Source organism: Parasteatoda tepidariorum, chromosome 6, assembly GCF_982258835.1.
Source record: "Parasteatoda tepidariorum strain Cologne lab strain chromosome 6, Ptep-v5.0, whole genome shotgun sequence".
Lineage (NCBI taxonomy): Eukaryota > Metazoa > Arthropoda > Arachnida > Araneae > Theridiidae > Parasteatoda > Parasteatoda tepidariorum.
This window is the reverse complement of record NC_141760.1, coordinates 93277131-93293716: the sequence shown is the minus strand read 5'-3', so window position 1 is coordinate 93293716 and position 16586 is coordinate 93277131. Positions and strand designations below refer to the sequence as shown.

Genomic DNA, 16586 nt, shown 5'->3' with positions numbered 1-16586 from the left:
CATTGTACAGCCGACCCAATTCTGAGTTTAAGATTATCAATGTTCAGCTCCATAGCGTTGTAACTTTGAACCCAACCCAGGAGGCAAGGGAACTCTTGGATCGACTATTGGGACAAACCAGCCTTCGTGGAGGTCATTTTGATGGAACTAACCCGCTTTTACGTTACACGGAGAGGAAAGCCACGAAAACCACCTAAGGTTAGTGCAACGAAAAGGACCCATGATCCCTTTGCCCCTTGGGATATTTTAAGCCAGCACTGTGGTCAGAGCTATCCGGGAGCAAAATTCGTATCAGCCAGTCACAGTTCGGATTCGAACCTGAATTAACTCATTGGGAAACGAAAGTTCTCTTCCCTGAACCACCGCGGCCCCCCAACTTTTAGATAGAATCCTTTCTTACAATACGCATTACAGCAAGCAACCCAATTACACTTACAAATCGGTGAACTAGTGAACGAGAAAATCATTAAATCCTTAACTTTATGGAAAGAATTCGGTTTAATTTGAGAAAAACACAAACTTTAATTCTAGAAACTTAGAAAAATGCGTTTTTGATTCTAATACATTAATAAATTTGCATAGTTTTGCTGTAGTCCCTATTCGTCGATGCTAATAAATTAGATTTGTACTGGGTTTACTGGGATAATTATTATTTGTACAGGGATAATTATTATCAGGGTAATCGCTAAGGGGTACCATTTGGTTTTTAAATGTTATTGCATGTTTATTTAAAATTATTTCCAATAATGCTTTCTTACTTACCAGATTAAATTTACCTTGATTCATAAATCGACAGTAAAACTTAAATGCTATTATTTTCCAGTTCAGTTTATGTTGTTAATTTGACAGTGCAGCAAAATATATTTTATAAAAAAAAATGAATAAAATAATTTAAATAAAAAGTTAATTACTTAAATAATTTTTCAATAAATTAATGATTTCAATAAATAAAAAATGAATTTTTTTTTATTTATCAGAAATTGTTGCTGTAACTTTAACTTAATCACTAAAATTGTAAATATTTCTTATGCGAACATATTAAAATGTTTTTTCGAAATAAAGAAAAAGAATAACTGACCACGGGTTATGAAATACGGATATTTTTACGAATATTTTTTTAGTTTCACCCCCCCCCCCGAAGAAAATTCTGAAGGCAACTTTGTGAATGCGCTAAAGACTAAGTTCTGACGAAAATGTTTAAAGATGCATTACATTTAAAAAAATAATTTATAATAATTTTAAATATTTAATAATAAATTAATTATGAATTAATAACAAACAATCATTATCAGGGACTGAAAATTGATTTCTCTGTTTATTCCCAAGATTTTTTATCTCATTCTCCCAGCTATAAAAAAAAGGGGGGGGGGGAGGAAAGATCAACGAATGTCTTCGAAGACATGATCATTTAGTTATAACAATACAATTGCATAGTTATCCATTCAAAATAAAATTTATAATTTTACATTTTTTTTATTTTAACCCAAATTAATTAACTTAAATATTACGAGAAATGAGTTTTGTGTTTGAAATAAAAAAAATTAAGAACCCGATTCATTACTAATGTTCAAACAGTATGATTAATTATCAAAATATTATCAGTTAAAACTTTATTATTTGTGCTGATTGAACCGTGATAAAAATAATCGTTTAGGCGTCATACCAAAATATGAACTCAGCGTAAATTTTTTTATTTAGAAAAAAATCAAGTTTTTTAAGTGAGCAGGTCATTACGAGAAATTGATAATTATTAATTGACGTTGACTGCACATTTTTATTTTTCCGGAGATTTTGAAGAAGAAAGAAAAAGCTACATATCAGATCGGCTATTGTGGTGTTAATTAATCATCTGCGTTTCCACTGAAGAAATAATAATCTTCCCACTTCACTACAAACATGTAACTAATATAAATGAAGCTCTTTTGGATTCAACATTGAGCGCCACCTATTGGTAATTTTAGAAACTTTTGTTTTCAGTGATTTCAGATATGAATTTTTTTTTTTTTCATTGGTTTGTAATTTTTTAAGAAATATGTAATAATCTATATATGTATTGCAGAAATTAAAAATTTGTTTTTAATCTAAAAAAATATATTGTAGTTGAAAAAACTAATAACCTATTTTTATTTTCTTCCTGTTTTTTTACTTCCAGTTCCCTTGCGAAATTTAATAAGTGTTTTTTCTCCACGATTTTTATCTAATTTTTCGTTCACTCTGTTTAATACATAGGTTTTCATCCCCCCTAAACTTATATATTAATCGAAATTCATATAATAATCGAAATAAAAATAACAAAAAGAAAGAAAAAAAGAAAAACGATAGATTTTTCATGACATTTAGCATTACACCATTTATCTGACAAGAAATATTTTTACCGCCACAAATTTAATTTAAGTTAATAGAAATTTTGAGGAAAATCTGTTTCATAATGACTTTTAATAAGCGCTCTTTTGGAGTAATTTTTATTTGAATTTTTTTAAGCTGTTTAATACATAGTTTTAACAACCCCTTCTTCTATCTATATAATAATTGAAATATTTTGAAAAAAAAAAGAAAAAGAATATAAAAATGACAAAAAGAAATACGACTGATTTTTCATGGCATATACCATTATGCCAATTACTTGACAGGAAACATTTTTTCTTCTCCTACAAACTATATTTAAGCAATCGGAAATTTTAAAGAAAAAAAAAAAAAAAAAAGAGAGAGCTGTTTTTTATTTTTTTAAATTTTTTTTAAAGATTTTTGAAATGCAAAAAAACAAAAAAAAAACTTATTACATTTATTTATCCCTAATTTTGACTTGAAGCGGAGAACGATCATTCTTAAATTCTGTATTCGCAGAAGTATTGATTTGTTATGGGTACAAATAAGACTTTGTAACCCCAGCAAATTTAACGTGCACCTCTCACCATTTAATACACAGGGATTTTTAGACTGGTGGGATTCGAACTCACGTTCTCACGAACACGAGCCCAACGTCCTACCAGACAGGCTATCCAAGTCCTCCGAAATTGCATATAAAATGTTTAATTCATCAAAATTTTTTTTAGTTATATCTGATTTATCATAATTAGATTCAATGTGAGAAAAATTTCGTAAAGATTATTTTCAGAAGACAAAATTAAGATCGTGAAAAAAAAAATACTGGACAAAAAGAGTCATTTTAAGTTTGCAATGCAAAACTGTATAATGGTAGTGATGCGTCTTTAGAGAATTGTATGAACTTAATAACGCATTTGATTAAGGCCGTTGAGCTTAAATTTTAATGCCTTTAAACATTTATTTTAATGTACTAATTGCATATTTTTTTTAAAAAATTAATTTATATGTAAGGATTAATTTAAAGTGTACGCAAAGCAAGTTTTAAAATTTAAATTTTTCTAAATAATATATCTCCTATGATAGTATATTATTATCAAAATCAATAATCTCACAGTGTGTTAATCTTTAATCTTACGATTAAAGTTAGAAATATTTACAAAAATAATAAAATATTTCGGAACAGTTTTTTTTTCTTCACTTTAAAAAAAAATATATTTATTTGATCATTATGCGATAATTGAAATTGTTGGTATTCGAAATTTTCAAAGCTCATGTAAGAGTATGAAATGTAGGAGTATCATGTAGGAGAGTTCGCATTTTCAAACACAATAATGAAATAATTTAAAATCAACGACATTTGAAATTAAAAAAAATAAGTTACGTACTACAAAGCAGAGGAAAAGTTAATGGATAAAAGGTACTGATTCGTTTAGGGGATCCGTAAAAAATCACTATTGACACCAATGACGCTCAGTTATTTTTGGTAATTAGTTAGGGTGAACCAACCAGTGAAGGAACACGACCCAGTGAAGGAACATATCATATATATTGATTAAAAATAAGAATTTGAAAGTTTTTCTTTAGATTGATTGGTAACAATAGCTTACTGCCAAACAATAGGAAGTCATCTAGCAATGTTTTGGATTACCTGGTCACATAGACTTCTCTGGAAAAAATTTTGAATTTGTCATTATCTCTGCAACACCTTGTTTCTTTGAAAAAATTATAGTGTTTGTATTTATATGTTTGAAGTGGAATTAATTGCATGTAATGGTTTTATTTTTCTCACTGCGAAAAAGAGAATTCAAAATATAGTTATTGAAGCTACGTTTTATTTTTTTTTAAGCATCATAGCATAACAAAGTACTGAGATAAGGGGGTGCTTATTCACTGGATCACTAAACGATGAAAAACCAGTGAAGGAACAAGTGTTCCTTTACTAAGTTAATGAAAAGAAAAGATAAACTTTAATTTTCTTGTACCCTTAGTGATGTTCCGCATCAAAAGTATGTTAAAAATACAAAAAACAATTTCTAACCAGTGTGGGAACAGGCATGTTCCTTTACTGGGCATAGATTTCCCACTGAATGAAAAGTGTGTGTTAATATGTTGACACTTTAATTTTCAATTCATGATTACAAAAAAAAGTTAAAATTTTCCAAGTATTTATATGTTATAATTGCAAGAATAGGCTCGTTTTTAAATATTTGTATGGCTTAAAAATTCATAAAGAGCATTAAAAAATAACCAAAATTAAGTGTTCCTTTACTGGGTGTTCATTCACTGGTAAGAGCTGTTCCTTCAGTTGGTATTCTTACTACTTGTTATTTGAACCTCCAAAACTTTAAAACAATATTATGTAAGTTATCTGAAATTTTTTTTACATAATTTGCAATTAGTAACAAATATGCTGACACTGTCATGTAACTAAAATTACAAATTTTGAAATTCATATGATTTTTAAGAAGGCAAGCAAAGCTTAAGTGTTCCTTCACTGGTTAGTTTACCCTATTATTGCAATTGGTGCTTTTTTAATAGGCACGAGATATACTAAAATAGGTGTAACTGCAGGCACTGTTGTATTTGTTTTTTTTTTTACTGTGCATTAAAAAGTGCTTATGAAAATTGCTTAATTGTAGAAAATTTTGACTATGAGCAACAGCATCATGCTAAACGATTCTGATTACAATCTTAATCTTTATTTCGATTGGATGAACTTCTTAAAAAATATTTTGTTTAATAAAATACTAACATAAGAACATAGAGAAGAGCAATAAATATGGTAGTATTTGTGTTTTATTAGTTTTGTCGGTATATGTCTCAGCTTTGTGCATAATTTCATACATTGTAAAAACAAATCCCGTAAAGCTTACGGTTTTAAACCGGCAGCTGGGCTGGATGTGCAAAGTCGAGATGTCCTCTGGTGATAAGCAGAGAGTAGCCTGGCTACAGTAGCCAGGCAGTTGAAAGGGTTTCCAGGCTTTAATTTGATTTTGGGGCAATGTCTGCATATCTGGTGGTTTTGTCTGGAGATATCTTCGTGTCCTTGAAGTATCGAGGATGAGATATGAGATGTCTAGGACAGTTAAGGACTGGGATGGAATGCTCCTGTGTTTGGTTACTGTACTTGCGCCCTTAGAGATGACGCGGTTTCTGTGGTTTTTCCCTCCATGTAACGCAAATGAGCAGGTTAGTTCCATCAAAAAGTCTTCCACGAAAGCTAGTTTGTTTCAATGCTTGATCATGTGGTTCTTGTCTTTTGGATTGGGTTCACAATTACAAGGAACATCAACAGTCGTACACTTAAAAATAAGTCAGTTTTTCAACGCCCATAAATTGGTCTGAGAGAACTTAATCTTTTCTTTGATATTCATTTACGAAGAATTGGTTTCTAAAGATTTTAATATTTTTTTTTTTTAGCTTATAATCGAATACAACCATAGTGCTTAGTCAGAAATTCATAATGTTTTTTTTCTTTTTTTCACAGAAAAATGAATAAAAAAAAAAAAAGGAATAAAATCTAAATATTGAAGACAAGGCTGTAGCGAACGATAAATCTTAATTCGAGGGGGAGGGGTGAAAAAATAACTTTCTTATATTTGTTTTAAACTCAACTAATGAATGATCAAATAATCATGAAAAGTCAAAAGCAAAAATCGACTGGGAAAAAAAGACCAATCAGCTTATCTGAGAGGATCCAACCCTTCGTCTTAGGTACCATATTGTCTGATGAATACTATACATTATTTTATTAATGAATATTATACAATGAATATGAATATTATACCACAGCGAAATCAAGTCCAATGAATATTATATCTAATTTAAAACTGAAATATATTTCAGTTTTAAATTGATTAGTATGAATAATTATCAGATCAATTTTTTACACCGAAATATTTCCAATAATTTTTGTATTTTGAATTATATTTTTGAAATTTTATTTTATTTTATAACCGTCGTTGAACAGCCGATCCAATTTTTTGGTTTGCGACTACTAATGTTCAACTACGTAGCCTTGAAATTTTGTACCCAATCCAGAAGACAAGGGAAATCCTAGATTAAGTATTGGGAAAAATGCTTTGAATGGTTTTTGATGGAACTTTTCGATGGAAATAACCTGCCTTTGCGTTTCATGGAGTAGAAGACCACGAGAACCTCCCTCGTTTAGCCTGATGGCAAGGGGACTCTAACCAATGATCCGTCTACCACTGAGGATATTTCACGCCAGCACTGTATGCGGAATTCGTATTGACCAGTCATCGCTGGGATTCGAGCCCAGTTCACCTCATTGAAAGGCGAAAACTCTATCCCCTGAGCCATCGCGGTCATTATATTCTTGGAATTAGTTTTTTTTTTTCTATTAATTTTGCACACGTATCAATATTATGCCTAGATATAAATCATATTGAAAAAAATAAATTGTGCTAGACCGCGCGCAAGTATTTTGTGGAATGTGCTTATATAATTTAGAGACCCGAGGTTTAGCGCAGTAATCCCCAATTATTATTTTTTCTTTTTTTGCTATTGAACCATAAGTGATCGATCTTTTTATGGCGGATCCCTTAGCCTTTATGAACAAAAATCATTAGAAATTGTGAGCATATTAATTACCGAAAAACTATTAATAATTTTCAAAACAATAAATATGAGAAATGAAATTTTTTTCTGGTCCGAAGCGGCCTTCAGTCTAGTTCTGGTTCTGAATTTGATTTTGGTGAGTGCTAAAACTGAATAAGAATAAGATGATTTTCATTGAAATAAACACGAAAAAGTAAATAAATAAAAAAAGTAAACGTTGTGAATGATTAATTATCAGAAAAACATATTTCCTAATTGCTGAATTTGGTTATTTTAATTTGAAAGATTCGATGCTAGTTCCTAATGCAATATTTTAAGCACATATCCTTTTAATCATTCATTAAATATGTTTTGTTATTATAAACATACACATGTTTCGAGAACAATAGATGTTTCTTTTAAGAAAAAGTTCTAGCTCTCGGAACTCCTCTGATCTTTCTACGGAACCCGGGTTTTCCGGGTTTTTATCAGTTAAAAAACATTTAAATCCTTATTAACTTCCGACTATCGTCTCTTTTAAGTAGCGAAGTAGTTACAATTCCTAAGTAGTTTGAAGTCACTACATTAAAAAAAAAAGGAGTTGTACTTAACTGCATTTGTAACAAAATAATTGATGTTGTAGTAATCTATAAAAATAATGTTTTTCCGCCCACTCAATGTTAAGAGTATTTTCAATTCAATAGATTTTCATCAATTAAAAAACATTTAAATCTCAAATAACTTCCAACTATCGAATGGCATTCAACATATTTCAATTAATTCCTGTGATTAACAAAAAAGAACATTTTTTCCCCAGGGGAACAAATTACTAAAAGATTTGTCTCCAATAATGTTCTCGAATCCACCCCTTTTAATCTAAAAGAATACCACTCAGCAATCACCAGTCCTCCAATCACTGTACGCAATTTATGGCGACCAACATTCTTTCCCCCCTCCCCCTCTCGTATCTTAATACAACTGTAAGGAGAAACTAAGAGAGCAGGGGCTTCGAAAGATTGAATGAATGAAGCAGAGTGTGTGGGTGGGTTAGTCGTAGTAGTAGTGGAAAAGCGTCGTCCTTTCCGCCCACGCATGCCATTGAAGAGAATGGAGACGTTGCTGCAGTGGCTTATCATGCTATACGTACCCCTCCCCCTCAACTCCCCCCCATCTGGTATTGCAGTAGCATAAAGATGCGACTGCGCTGAGAGATGACTGTCAGGTTGAGATGTATTAATTTTTGTCGTGAATCCCTGATCAGAATTACAGAGGGGAATAAGATATTATTCAAATAAAAAATTTGCTTTACCTTTTTTTTTAATTTAAAATTAATTATTATGTTTTGTTGTTGTTTTTAAAAGATCTATTTTTTTTACTGGTAAATATCATTCAACATTTCATTTATTAGAATTATATATTCTAGTGTTTTTCAATAAAAATCAATTTTTATTTCAAATGTTTGGATAGTAATATAATTTTAATATATTATTATATAGCAAATGTGTATTTTTAGTAAACTTGAAAAAAAGAATTTTACATGGAAAAACAGAAAAATAGCTTGACTTTTATTGGTTATTATTGAAAAAAGAAAGTAATTAGTTTTTTTTATGGTAAATATCTTTCAACATTTCATTTATTAGTATTATAGTATATTCTAATATTCTTCAATAAAAATCAATTTTTATTTCAAATGTTTGGATAATGATATAATTTTAATATATTATTATATAGCAAATTTCAATATGTATTTTTAGTAAACTTGAAAAAAAAATTTTACATGGAAAAACAGAAAAATAGCTTGACTTTTATTGATTATTATTGAAAAAAAAAAGTTATGAGTTTTTTTTATGGTAAATATCTCTCAAAATTTCTTTTATTAGATTAATATATTCTAGTATTCTTTAATAAAAATCAATTTTTATTTCAAACGCTTGGATAATAATATAATTTTAATATATTATTATACAGCAAATTTCAATATGTATTTTTAGTAAACTTGAAAAGAAAAATTTACATGAAAAAACAGAAAAATAGCTTGGCTTTTATTGATTATTATTAAAAAAAAACATTAAGTAATTAGTTTCTTATATGGTAAAAGCAGTGGCGTAGTTTTGATGAATGTTCGGGGGGGGGTTATCTACTTTTGACACACACATACAAATTATATATATATATATATATATATATATATATATATATATATATATATATATATATATATATATATATATATATATCTTCCTATCAGGCAATATCTCGTTTCAATAAATTATAAGATGCATATAAAGCAAAATCATTAAAATATATAAATATTATCAAGTACTAGTGTATGGTACATATATTTTAGCAAATAAATTGATAGGTGTTACAGAAAGATGTTTCGATGTTTAGATTCTGAAAAGATGTTAATAACATTATTTATATCTACTTCAATTTCCCGATGTATGCTTAAATGAGCCAGTCCGTTCAAACGAGTTTCTTTTGTGGAGTTTCTCAAATATGATTTAATTCTTTTCAAAGTCGAAAAGCTGCGTTCTACACTGGCAACAGTGACAGGTAAGGTAGCTCCTATTTTTAAGATGTTGTAGACGTGTGGAAATAAAAGTTCATCACAGAAGTTTATTGCGTCTATAAATGAATGGGGCCTTTCTGCGTCTGAAGGTTGAGTACAACGTTGCTTCCACAGTAAAACTTCCTTAACAATAATATTAGCAGCTGCAACGTCTGATATGTCCGGCCATGTCGTTAAAATTTCTTCCAAACACCCTTCAATTTGTTTTTCACTCAATTTTACTACTGAAACGGGTAAAATGTTTTGAATACTTGTGAGTACTTTTCGATGGGCAGCAAATCTTATATTTAATTGGCAAATAATGTGGTCTAAAGCAGGAATAAATATCAATTTCCTGTAATAATCTTCGGGAGAACATGCAGGATAATTTCCTCTATTCCTCTGTTTTGCTGAAAGGCGGGGAATTTTGAGCTCTTCTCCAACTTCGTCAGCAAATTCAGTCGCATTTTCAAATAAAGATTTAAATTTTGATTCGGCGTTTTCACGTGCACTCTTAAACAGGTTTATTAAATCATCTGCCATATCCACAGCGGATACTAAATCAACCTTTACTCCTTGTAAGTATGTTGATAGCCTGTGAGTAAAGGAAAAAAGCTCATGGATCACTATCAAAGAAATAATAAAATTCCCACCTTTTAAAGACTGTAACAAAATGTACGCTTTCTTTGAAGACTCGTTGTCTCCTGATTCCTGAATTTTTTCCAGAGAGTAAAATATTGGAATAAAAAGTTCTTTGAACGTAATAACTGCATCAAGTCTTTCTGTCCACCTCGTCTCACACAATTTCGTTAAACGTTGCTTTTTAACCTCATTATTTATTTCATTAATTTCATTTCGTAAAATGGCTTCCCTTTTGCATGAATGCCTGAAAAAGTAAATCACTTCTTTTATAACGCCTACGGCATTCCTCAAATAGGAATTAGCACATGTATCGCTTAAGGCTAAGTTAAGAGAATGGCTTGCACAATGAACGTATAAAGCTTGTGGATACATCTCCTTAATACGAGCTGCACACCCTTGCAACTTTCCGCTCATTGAAGACGCGCCATCATATCCTTGACCTTTTAAAAACTTCAAATTTAAATTTAATTCTTTGCAAGTATTGATTAATTTATTTGATAATCCTCTTCCAGTGACGTCATCAACTTGCACAAAAGTCAAAAAGTCTTCTCTCAAAACTAGTCCTTGCTCGGTTTTTTCTAAATATCGGGCACACAGTGATAATTGTTCAACCCCGCTAACGTCTGAAGTTTCATCAGCTAATATGCTGAAGCATTCAGACTTGTTGATCTTAACAACAAGCTCTTTTAAAATAGTCCTTCCACAAATTTCAATGAGCTCATTTTGGATTTGAGGACTTACGTACCTGCTTTTAGAAGCGGCTTCCTTTCGAGCAAAATGCTGCCTTAGACTTTCATCCCCCGCTGCCATTCGAAAGCGCAGTAGAGATCTAAAATTTCCATCATTGTGGCATGGAGCTTTCATCGTTATCGGTCCGGAGTCACAATGACCACGGCAAGCTAATTCTTGTTTGCCTATTAAAATTATAGTTTCGATGATTGATGTTAACACTTTTCTATTTTCTTTAATTGTGACTTGTTTCGCAGTGTCAAGTTGAAGATGTACGTTAGGAATTTTATTTTCATTAATGCTTATAAAATGTTGCCCAGACACGCATGCATTTTTGTGATAGTCTAAATTTTGATGATAATTAAACTTCTCTTTAGCGTTTTTCCATTTATTAAAAGGCTTTTTCACAAGAGAATTTGGCACTGTATGGCTCCCCTTACCTACTTCTTCACTACAGAAGAAAAAACAATATCGACAAAATGCACCGTCCAAATTTCCTGAATATTCTAACCAAGGGAATTCTAACAGCCATTTTCTTTGAAATTTTAATTTTCTTTTTCCACTAGTAGGAAACTTAAATGATTCATTTGGCATACAACGATTTTTTAAAATTTCCCATTTTTCTTCATCAGTGTATTTTTTACTATGCTCTAAACGCGAAATATCTTTTAACATCGGATCACTTCCACTTTCGATAACTGATTCATTTAAAACTGCAATGAAAATTATGTTTTTAATGAAAATGTGAAACAAAGGAAAGTTTTAAAAATTAAAGCAAATTTGAAATTTGAAAATATAAAAAAAACTATCAGTATTGAATAAGAAAAGCCGTTCATACGATTCGCATTTAAAATTGCTAACAAAGTAAATAATCACCTCAAAAACGAAATGGGCAAAGCTGTTAGAAACGGAAGAAAAGAAGCACTATTTATGTATACGTTTAAAAAAAAAAACGATTTGTAACGCTTATAATTTGGAAAAAATATTTGATGGGTAAAAAAAATGTTTATAATTTTGTTTCAACTCGATATTTAAGTGTATAATTGAAGGAATCTAGAATAGAACTATACATATTTATAAGAATAATTGAAATGTAAAAAAAAATATTCTGAAAGATAATTCTTTCAAATATGTAAATGTTTATTATATACGATTATTCAATTATTTTATATCTTTCGGCATGTCCAATATGAAATAATTTTAAATCAAGCAAATAGAACAGAATCAAGTGTAATAAAATAATTTAAAGTCAACAAAAAAAATATTATTTTTATTTTGCTTTTCTTTATGCTGAGGAAATTAAAATTTATAATAATGAAAATTCTCTTTTCAAGAAAATACGTTATTAGCAAAATTCAGAAGAAAGTTAAACTGGAATAATAAAATTTGACAAAAAAATATTGCTTACCTGCTGTTTTTGAGTTATTTCCTGAACTCGAACAACATTCCATATTAGTGAAACAATCGTTTATCGAAACGGAGTCAATATCTTTGTCATTATTTGTTTCAATTCTTGGCCTTTTAATTAGCCAACGATCCATGATTATAATCGAAAGAATCAATCACTAACATAAACTAAAATTCTTTTTTCCCATCTCTTTTATTTTTACCCCCTAACGCTGGAGATTGGTTGAGACAGCGGCCTTGAAATTGATCTCGTCAGCAATATTACTCGCGTGGTCACGTGTAAAATGAAAAAAAAACTAACAATTGTTTTTTGCATAGATGAAGAATATTGATACTATTTTTATATTTATTATTAATTTTTATTTTTATTATTAATTTTTATTTCTTTATTTAAAAAAAACACTTGTAAATTAAATTGTATTTATTTTTATAGAGTTGTCCATTTTGATTAAACAAGTTACGAATAATTTCGGGGGGGGGTTTTGTCCCCCAAACCCCCCCCAAAACTACGCCACTGGGTAAAAGACTGAAATATTATGTAACGATAATATAAATAGGACATTTCTGATTATAATTTGCACAAGTTTTCTGTTTAAAGATAAAATTATGACAAAAAATTATGTTTTTAGCATAAATTTTTGTGATTATTATTGAAAAAGCAAGTCAATTAGTTACCTGATTAAAAACTTGATTTGCTTTGGGGATATTTAAAGTTAATTACTTTTTTTTTAATGATATATGAATGAAATATAACATAACGGTAAACTAAATGAGGAATTTCTATTCATTTTTGCTGAAATTTTTTGTCTAAAAGTAAAATATTATTATTAAAAATATAATTTTTAAAAAAAATCAAGTTAATTAGTTCTTTTTCTGATATAAGAATGAAATATTATATAACGATGAAATATTATATAATGAGTGAGTGAAAAATTTTGAATTTTTTAAAAATTTTTTTTAAATCCAAATTTTCTGTTTTAAGTATAGTTATTAAATAAAAATTTATTTATAGCTAGTTTAATGAAAAAACTTCATACATCGGCATGAAAAATTTCTAAATAAGAATTTTATTTGAATGTACAGAAAATTGTAAGCGTTACAAAACATTAACCTGTACCTTTTATAAATAAAATATTGAAGATACTGAAATACTTTTAATAGTTAAAATAACAAATTTTTTTATGTTGGAAAAAGAAGCATTTCCTGATCATTTGTCTCGAAAACATTTTACTTCCATTAATGGAATTAATTCGAAATGCAATTAATTTAAAATTCCATTAATTAAGTTTGTAAGCTATTTGAGAAATGGAAATTAGTTAAAATTAATTAAGATTGTAATATAAGTAATTTGAACAATAATTTGAATTTAATTCTCTTAATCGAATTAATTAAAATTCAAAATTTAGTAAAATTACACGTCTTACAAACTATTACTGAAGAGTAAATAATAACTGTCATGGCATATCTTAATTCATTCAAATTAATTAGAAAGCAGTTTTAAAACTTTTGATCTTAATTATAAGTATAAACGTATTTTTATTAAGTTTAGGTTTATATCAAGACGATTTCTGGCTAAAAAATTATTTTGAAACAGCAACTCGTGAGTTGTTGAAAGACCTTCAACATAATCCTAGTAGAAAATGTCAATACAGAAATTTTTAACTCTTTAACGAACCATTTGTTTATTAGTAATATTTATTTATTTTTACAGGAAGAAAGAAAAACTGTGGTAAAATTATGGTACTGAATGTCTGTCGCAGTTCCACTTCGTGTAATGTTACAATTACTCTTTCATTTAAATCTTTTCTTTTAATTTTTTTAAAAACCTTATTTACTTTTAATTTTATAACAGCTTGAATTTATTCTATGCGAAATTTCCCCGTGATTTTCGTAAATTAAGGAATTTTTTTCTTCTTCTCAATTTAAACGTAAATATGTTAAATGGATTCTGTGTAACAAAAATTTCTCTTTTCTTTTTCGAGAAGAATCTTAATTATCTGTTCGCTATTCATTGCTGGTCAACGGTCATTGCATTTCCTGTGGGAAGAGTTACCTCTCTATTATCTTTTCGTGTCTTGCCGCCTTTTGGAAGAGGACGTCTTAGAAAGTATTTTCTTTGTTTTTCACAAAATCACCAAATGTAGGAGTTAATTTTGTCTTCAATTATTTTTTGGGGGGCTTAGTCCATCTTAATCGCCCGCCCTTCAAAATCTCTGCTTCTTGAATTTTAATTGGCTATCGCTTGTCTGGATTCTTCTCAGTCAACAAATTTTTCTGAATGTTTTTAGACATTGACTCTTTGAACCGTGATGGCTCAGGGGAGAGAGTGTTCGCTTTCCAATGAGGTGAACCGGGTTCGAATCTCAGTGACGAATACGAATCCACATCTGGCCTACACCGACCACATTGCTAACGTGAAATATCCTCAGTGTTAGACGGATAGTGGGTTAGAGTCCCCTTACCATCAGGCAAACCATGGGAAGTTTTCGTGGTTTTCCTTTCCATGAAACGCAAATGCGGGTTAGCTCCATACAAAAGCTTTCCAAGAGGGCAAATTTCTCCCAATACTTGATCCAAGAGTTTCCTTCTCTTCTGGATTGGGTTCAAAATTACAAGGATACGGAGTTAAACATTAGTAGCCGTAAACCTTAAATTGCGTCGGTAGTTCAGAGACTTATGAAATAAAATAAAAAGACGTTGACTCTCTGACTTGCTTTAATCCAATGAGTGTGCCTCTTGTCTCTTTTTCTCCGAGATGCGGACTTAGGTCTTTATCGTGGGAATTAATTCCTTTTCTACGTTTTTCTTTGGCTTTGAGGATTTATATTGAATAATATAAATCCTCAAATCGCCATAAATTTCAGTGATTTAAATATCCTTTATATTTACCTAGCTATACCTTTAATTTTTCTTCAAAATTAAAGATCCTTTTAGTTTAAGTGTCTCCTTCGTATTTATCTTCTTATCACCATTTACACTTATCTTTCTCCTGAATCCTTTTTTTTTTAAAGTATTATTTTTGAGTGCAAAACTTTTATAAAATAAAAACAATAAAATAGAAAAAGTAAAAAAAATACTCATCTGCTCCTTAAAAGATTCTTTCTAACATCATGTTCGATTACCTGTTTTGTGTAAAATCTGAGTGGGATGTTTTGGTTAAAAATTGTCAGTTTGTTGTATATAGTTTAAAAATATTATTAAAGAAACTCTGAACATATCACTTTCACCAATTCAATTCCTTTCTCTAATCCAATGCCTTAGAATATCAATTTGCTTTTCGTTTGTTTTCCCAAACTTAGGAGTATTTACTAAGTTAGAATATTTCACCAATTTTAAAAAAAAAAAAAAAAAAAATAAAAAACGAATAATTTATCATATTTTTTTTAAAGAGCGAATAATTTATTATGGAACAGTATGGAAACTTTTCTTCTCTTTTATAAATGTAATTGCATAACACTTTATCTGTGTAAATGCAAATAAATTTGCACTAGTATTAAATTTCTGGTTGTTTATTTCAAAAAAGAAAAGCTTAATTACCATCTATAGTTTTAAAAAAACATTTCCAATCACTTTTAAGATCTATTTGATTTACACTTGATTGACTGAACTTATTTATTAACTCTTATTTCAAACGGAATATTTTAAGAAATTCTTCAAAAGTCTATGAAATTCATTTCAGGAATAATTTATTTCGTCTAGAGAAAGTTTACATAAAAGGGACCCCAGGACTCCATTCTCAGCACTTTCTGAAACATCATGAATATTTATTAGAGAATATTCTGGAAAACAGAACATTCTAAAAGTGATCCCCCAGCGAAAATTCCCTCGCTGCACCTAATCCAGTGTTTTAACAAAATTGCTTGTGACGCGTTGAAGATTTCAGATTTATCGGGAGAAAAAAAAAATGCATAATTTATCTTCATTTAGTTATTTAAATGGTTATTCAATAAGGATGAAATGGTTTTCTGCTAAAGTTATTTCCCGAAACCGAGAAAAATGCAGAGATTAGAGAAAAATGAGATTTATGTTTTCAATAAATTGTAACCTCCTTTTAAATATTAAAAGCTACGTGAAAAGTTGAACAATGTATGGTGACTGTTCAGAGAATTTAATAACTTGGTTACAAATTTATGTAGACCGAAGTCAGTATTGTAAGCATTTTAGAGCTATCCAACTTCGCTTTATTATTGAATTTTAGATTTTTCGATTAAATTTTTGATTAAATGTTTAGATTAAATTTTTGTAGTTTAAATTAAATTTTTGATTACATGTTTAGATAAAATTTTTGTTTTTTAAATTAAATTTTTGATTAAATGTTTAGATTAAATTTTTGTAGCTTAAATTAAATTTTTGATTAAATGTTTAGATTAAA

General features: G+C 29.2%; 2 protein-coding genes across 3 annotated transcripts in view; both read right to left on the bottom strand.

Moving 5' to 3' along the window:
* The window catches only part of LOC107453447 (sprouty-related, EVH1 domain-containing protein 2), a 167287-nt gene that overhangs the window by 85732 nt on the left and 64969 nt on the right, over positions 1-16586 (bottom strand). The window lies entirely within an intron of this gene.
* LOC147808215 (52 kDa repressor of the inhibitor of the protein kinase-like) lies at positions 9251-10942 on the bottom strand. The gene is made up of 2 exons (XM_087166937.1): positions 10604-10942; positions 9251-10528 (listed from the first exon to the last, which is right to left on the bottom strand). The coding sequence occupies exons 1-2, from the start codon at positions 10940-10942 to the stop codon at positions 9251-9253; spliced, it is 1617 nt and encodes a 538-aa protein (XP_087023063.1).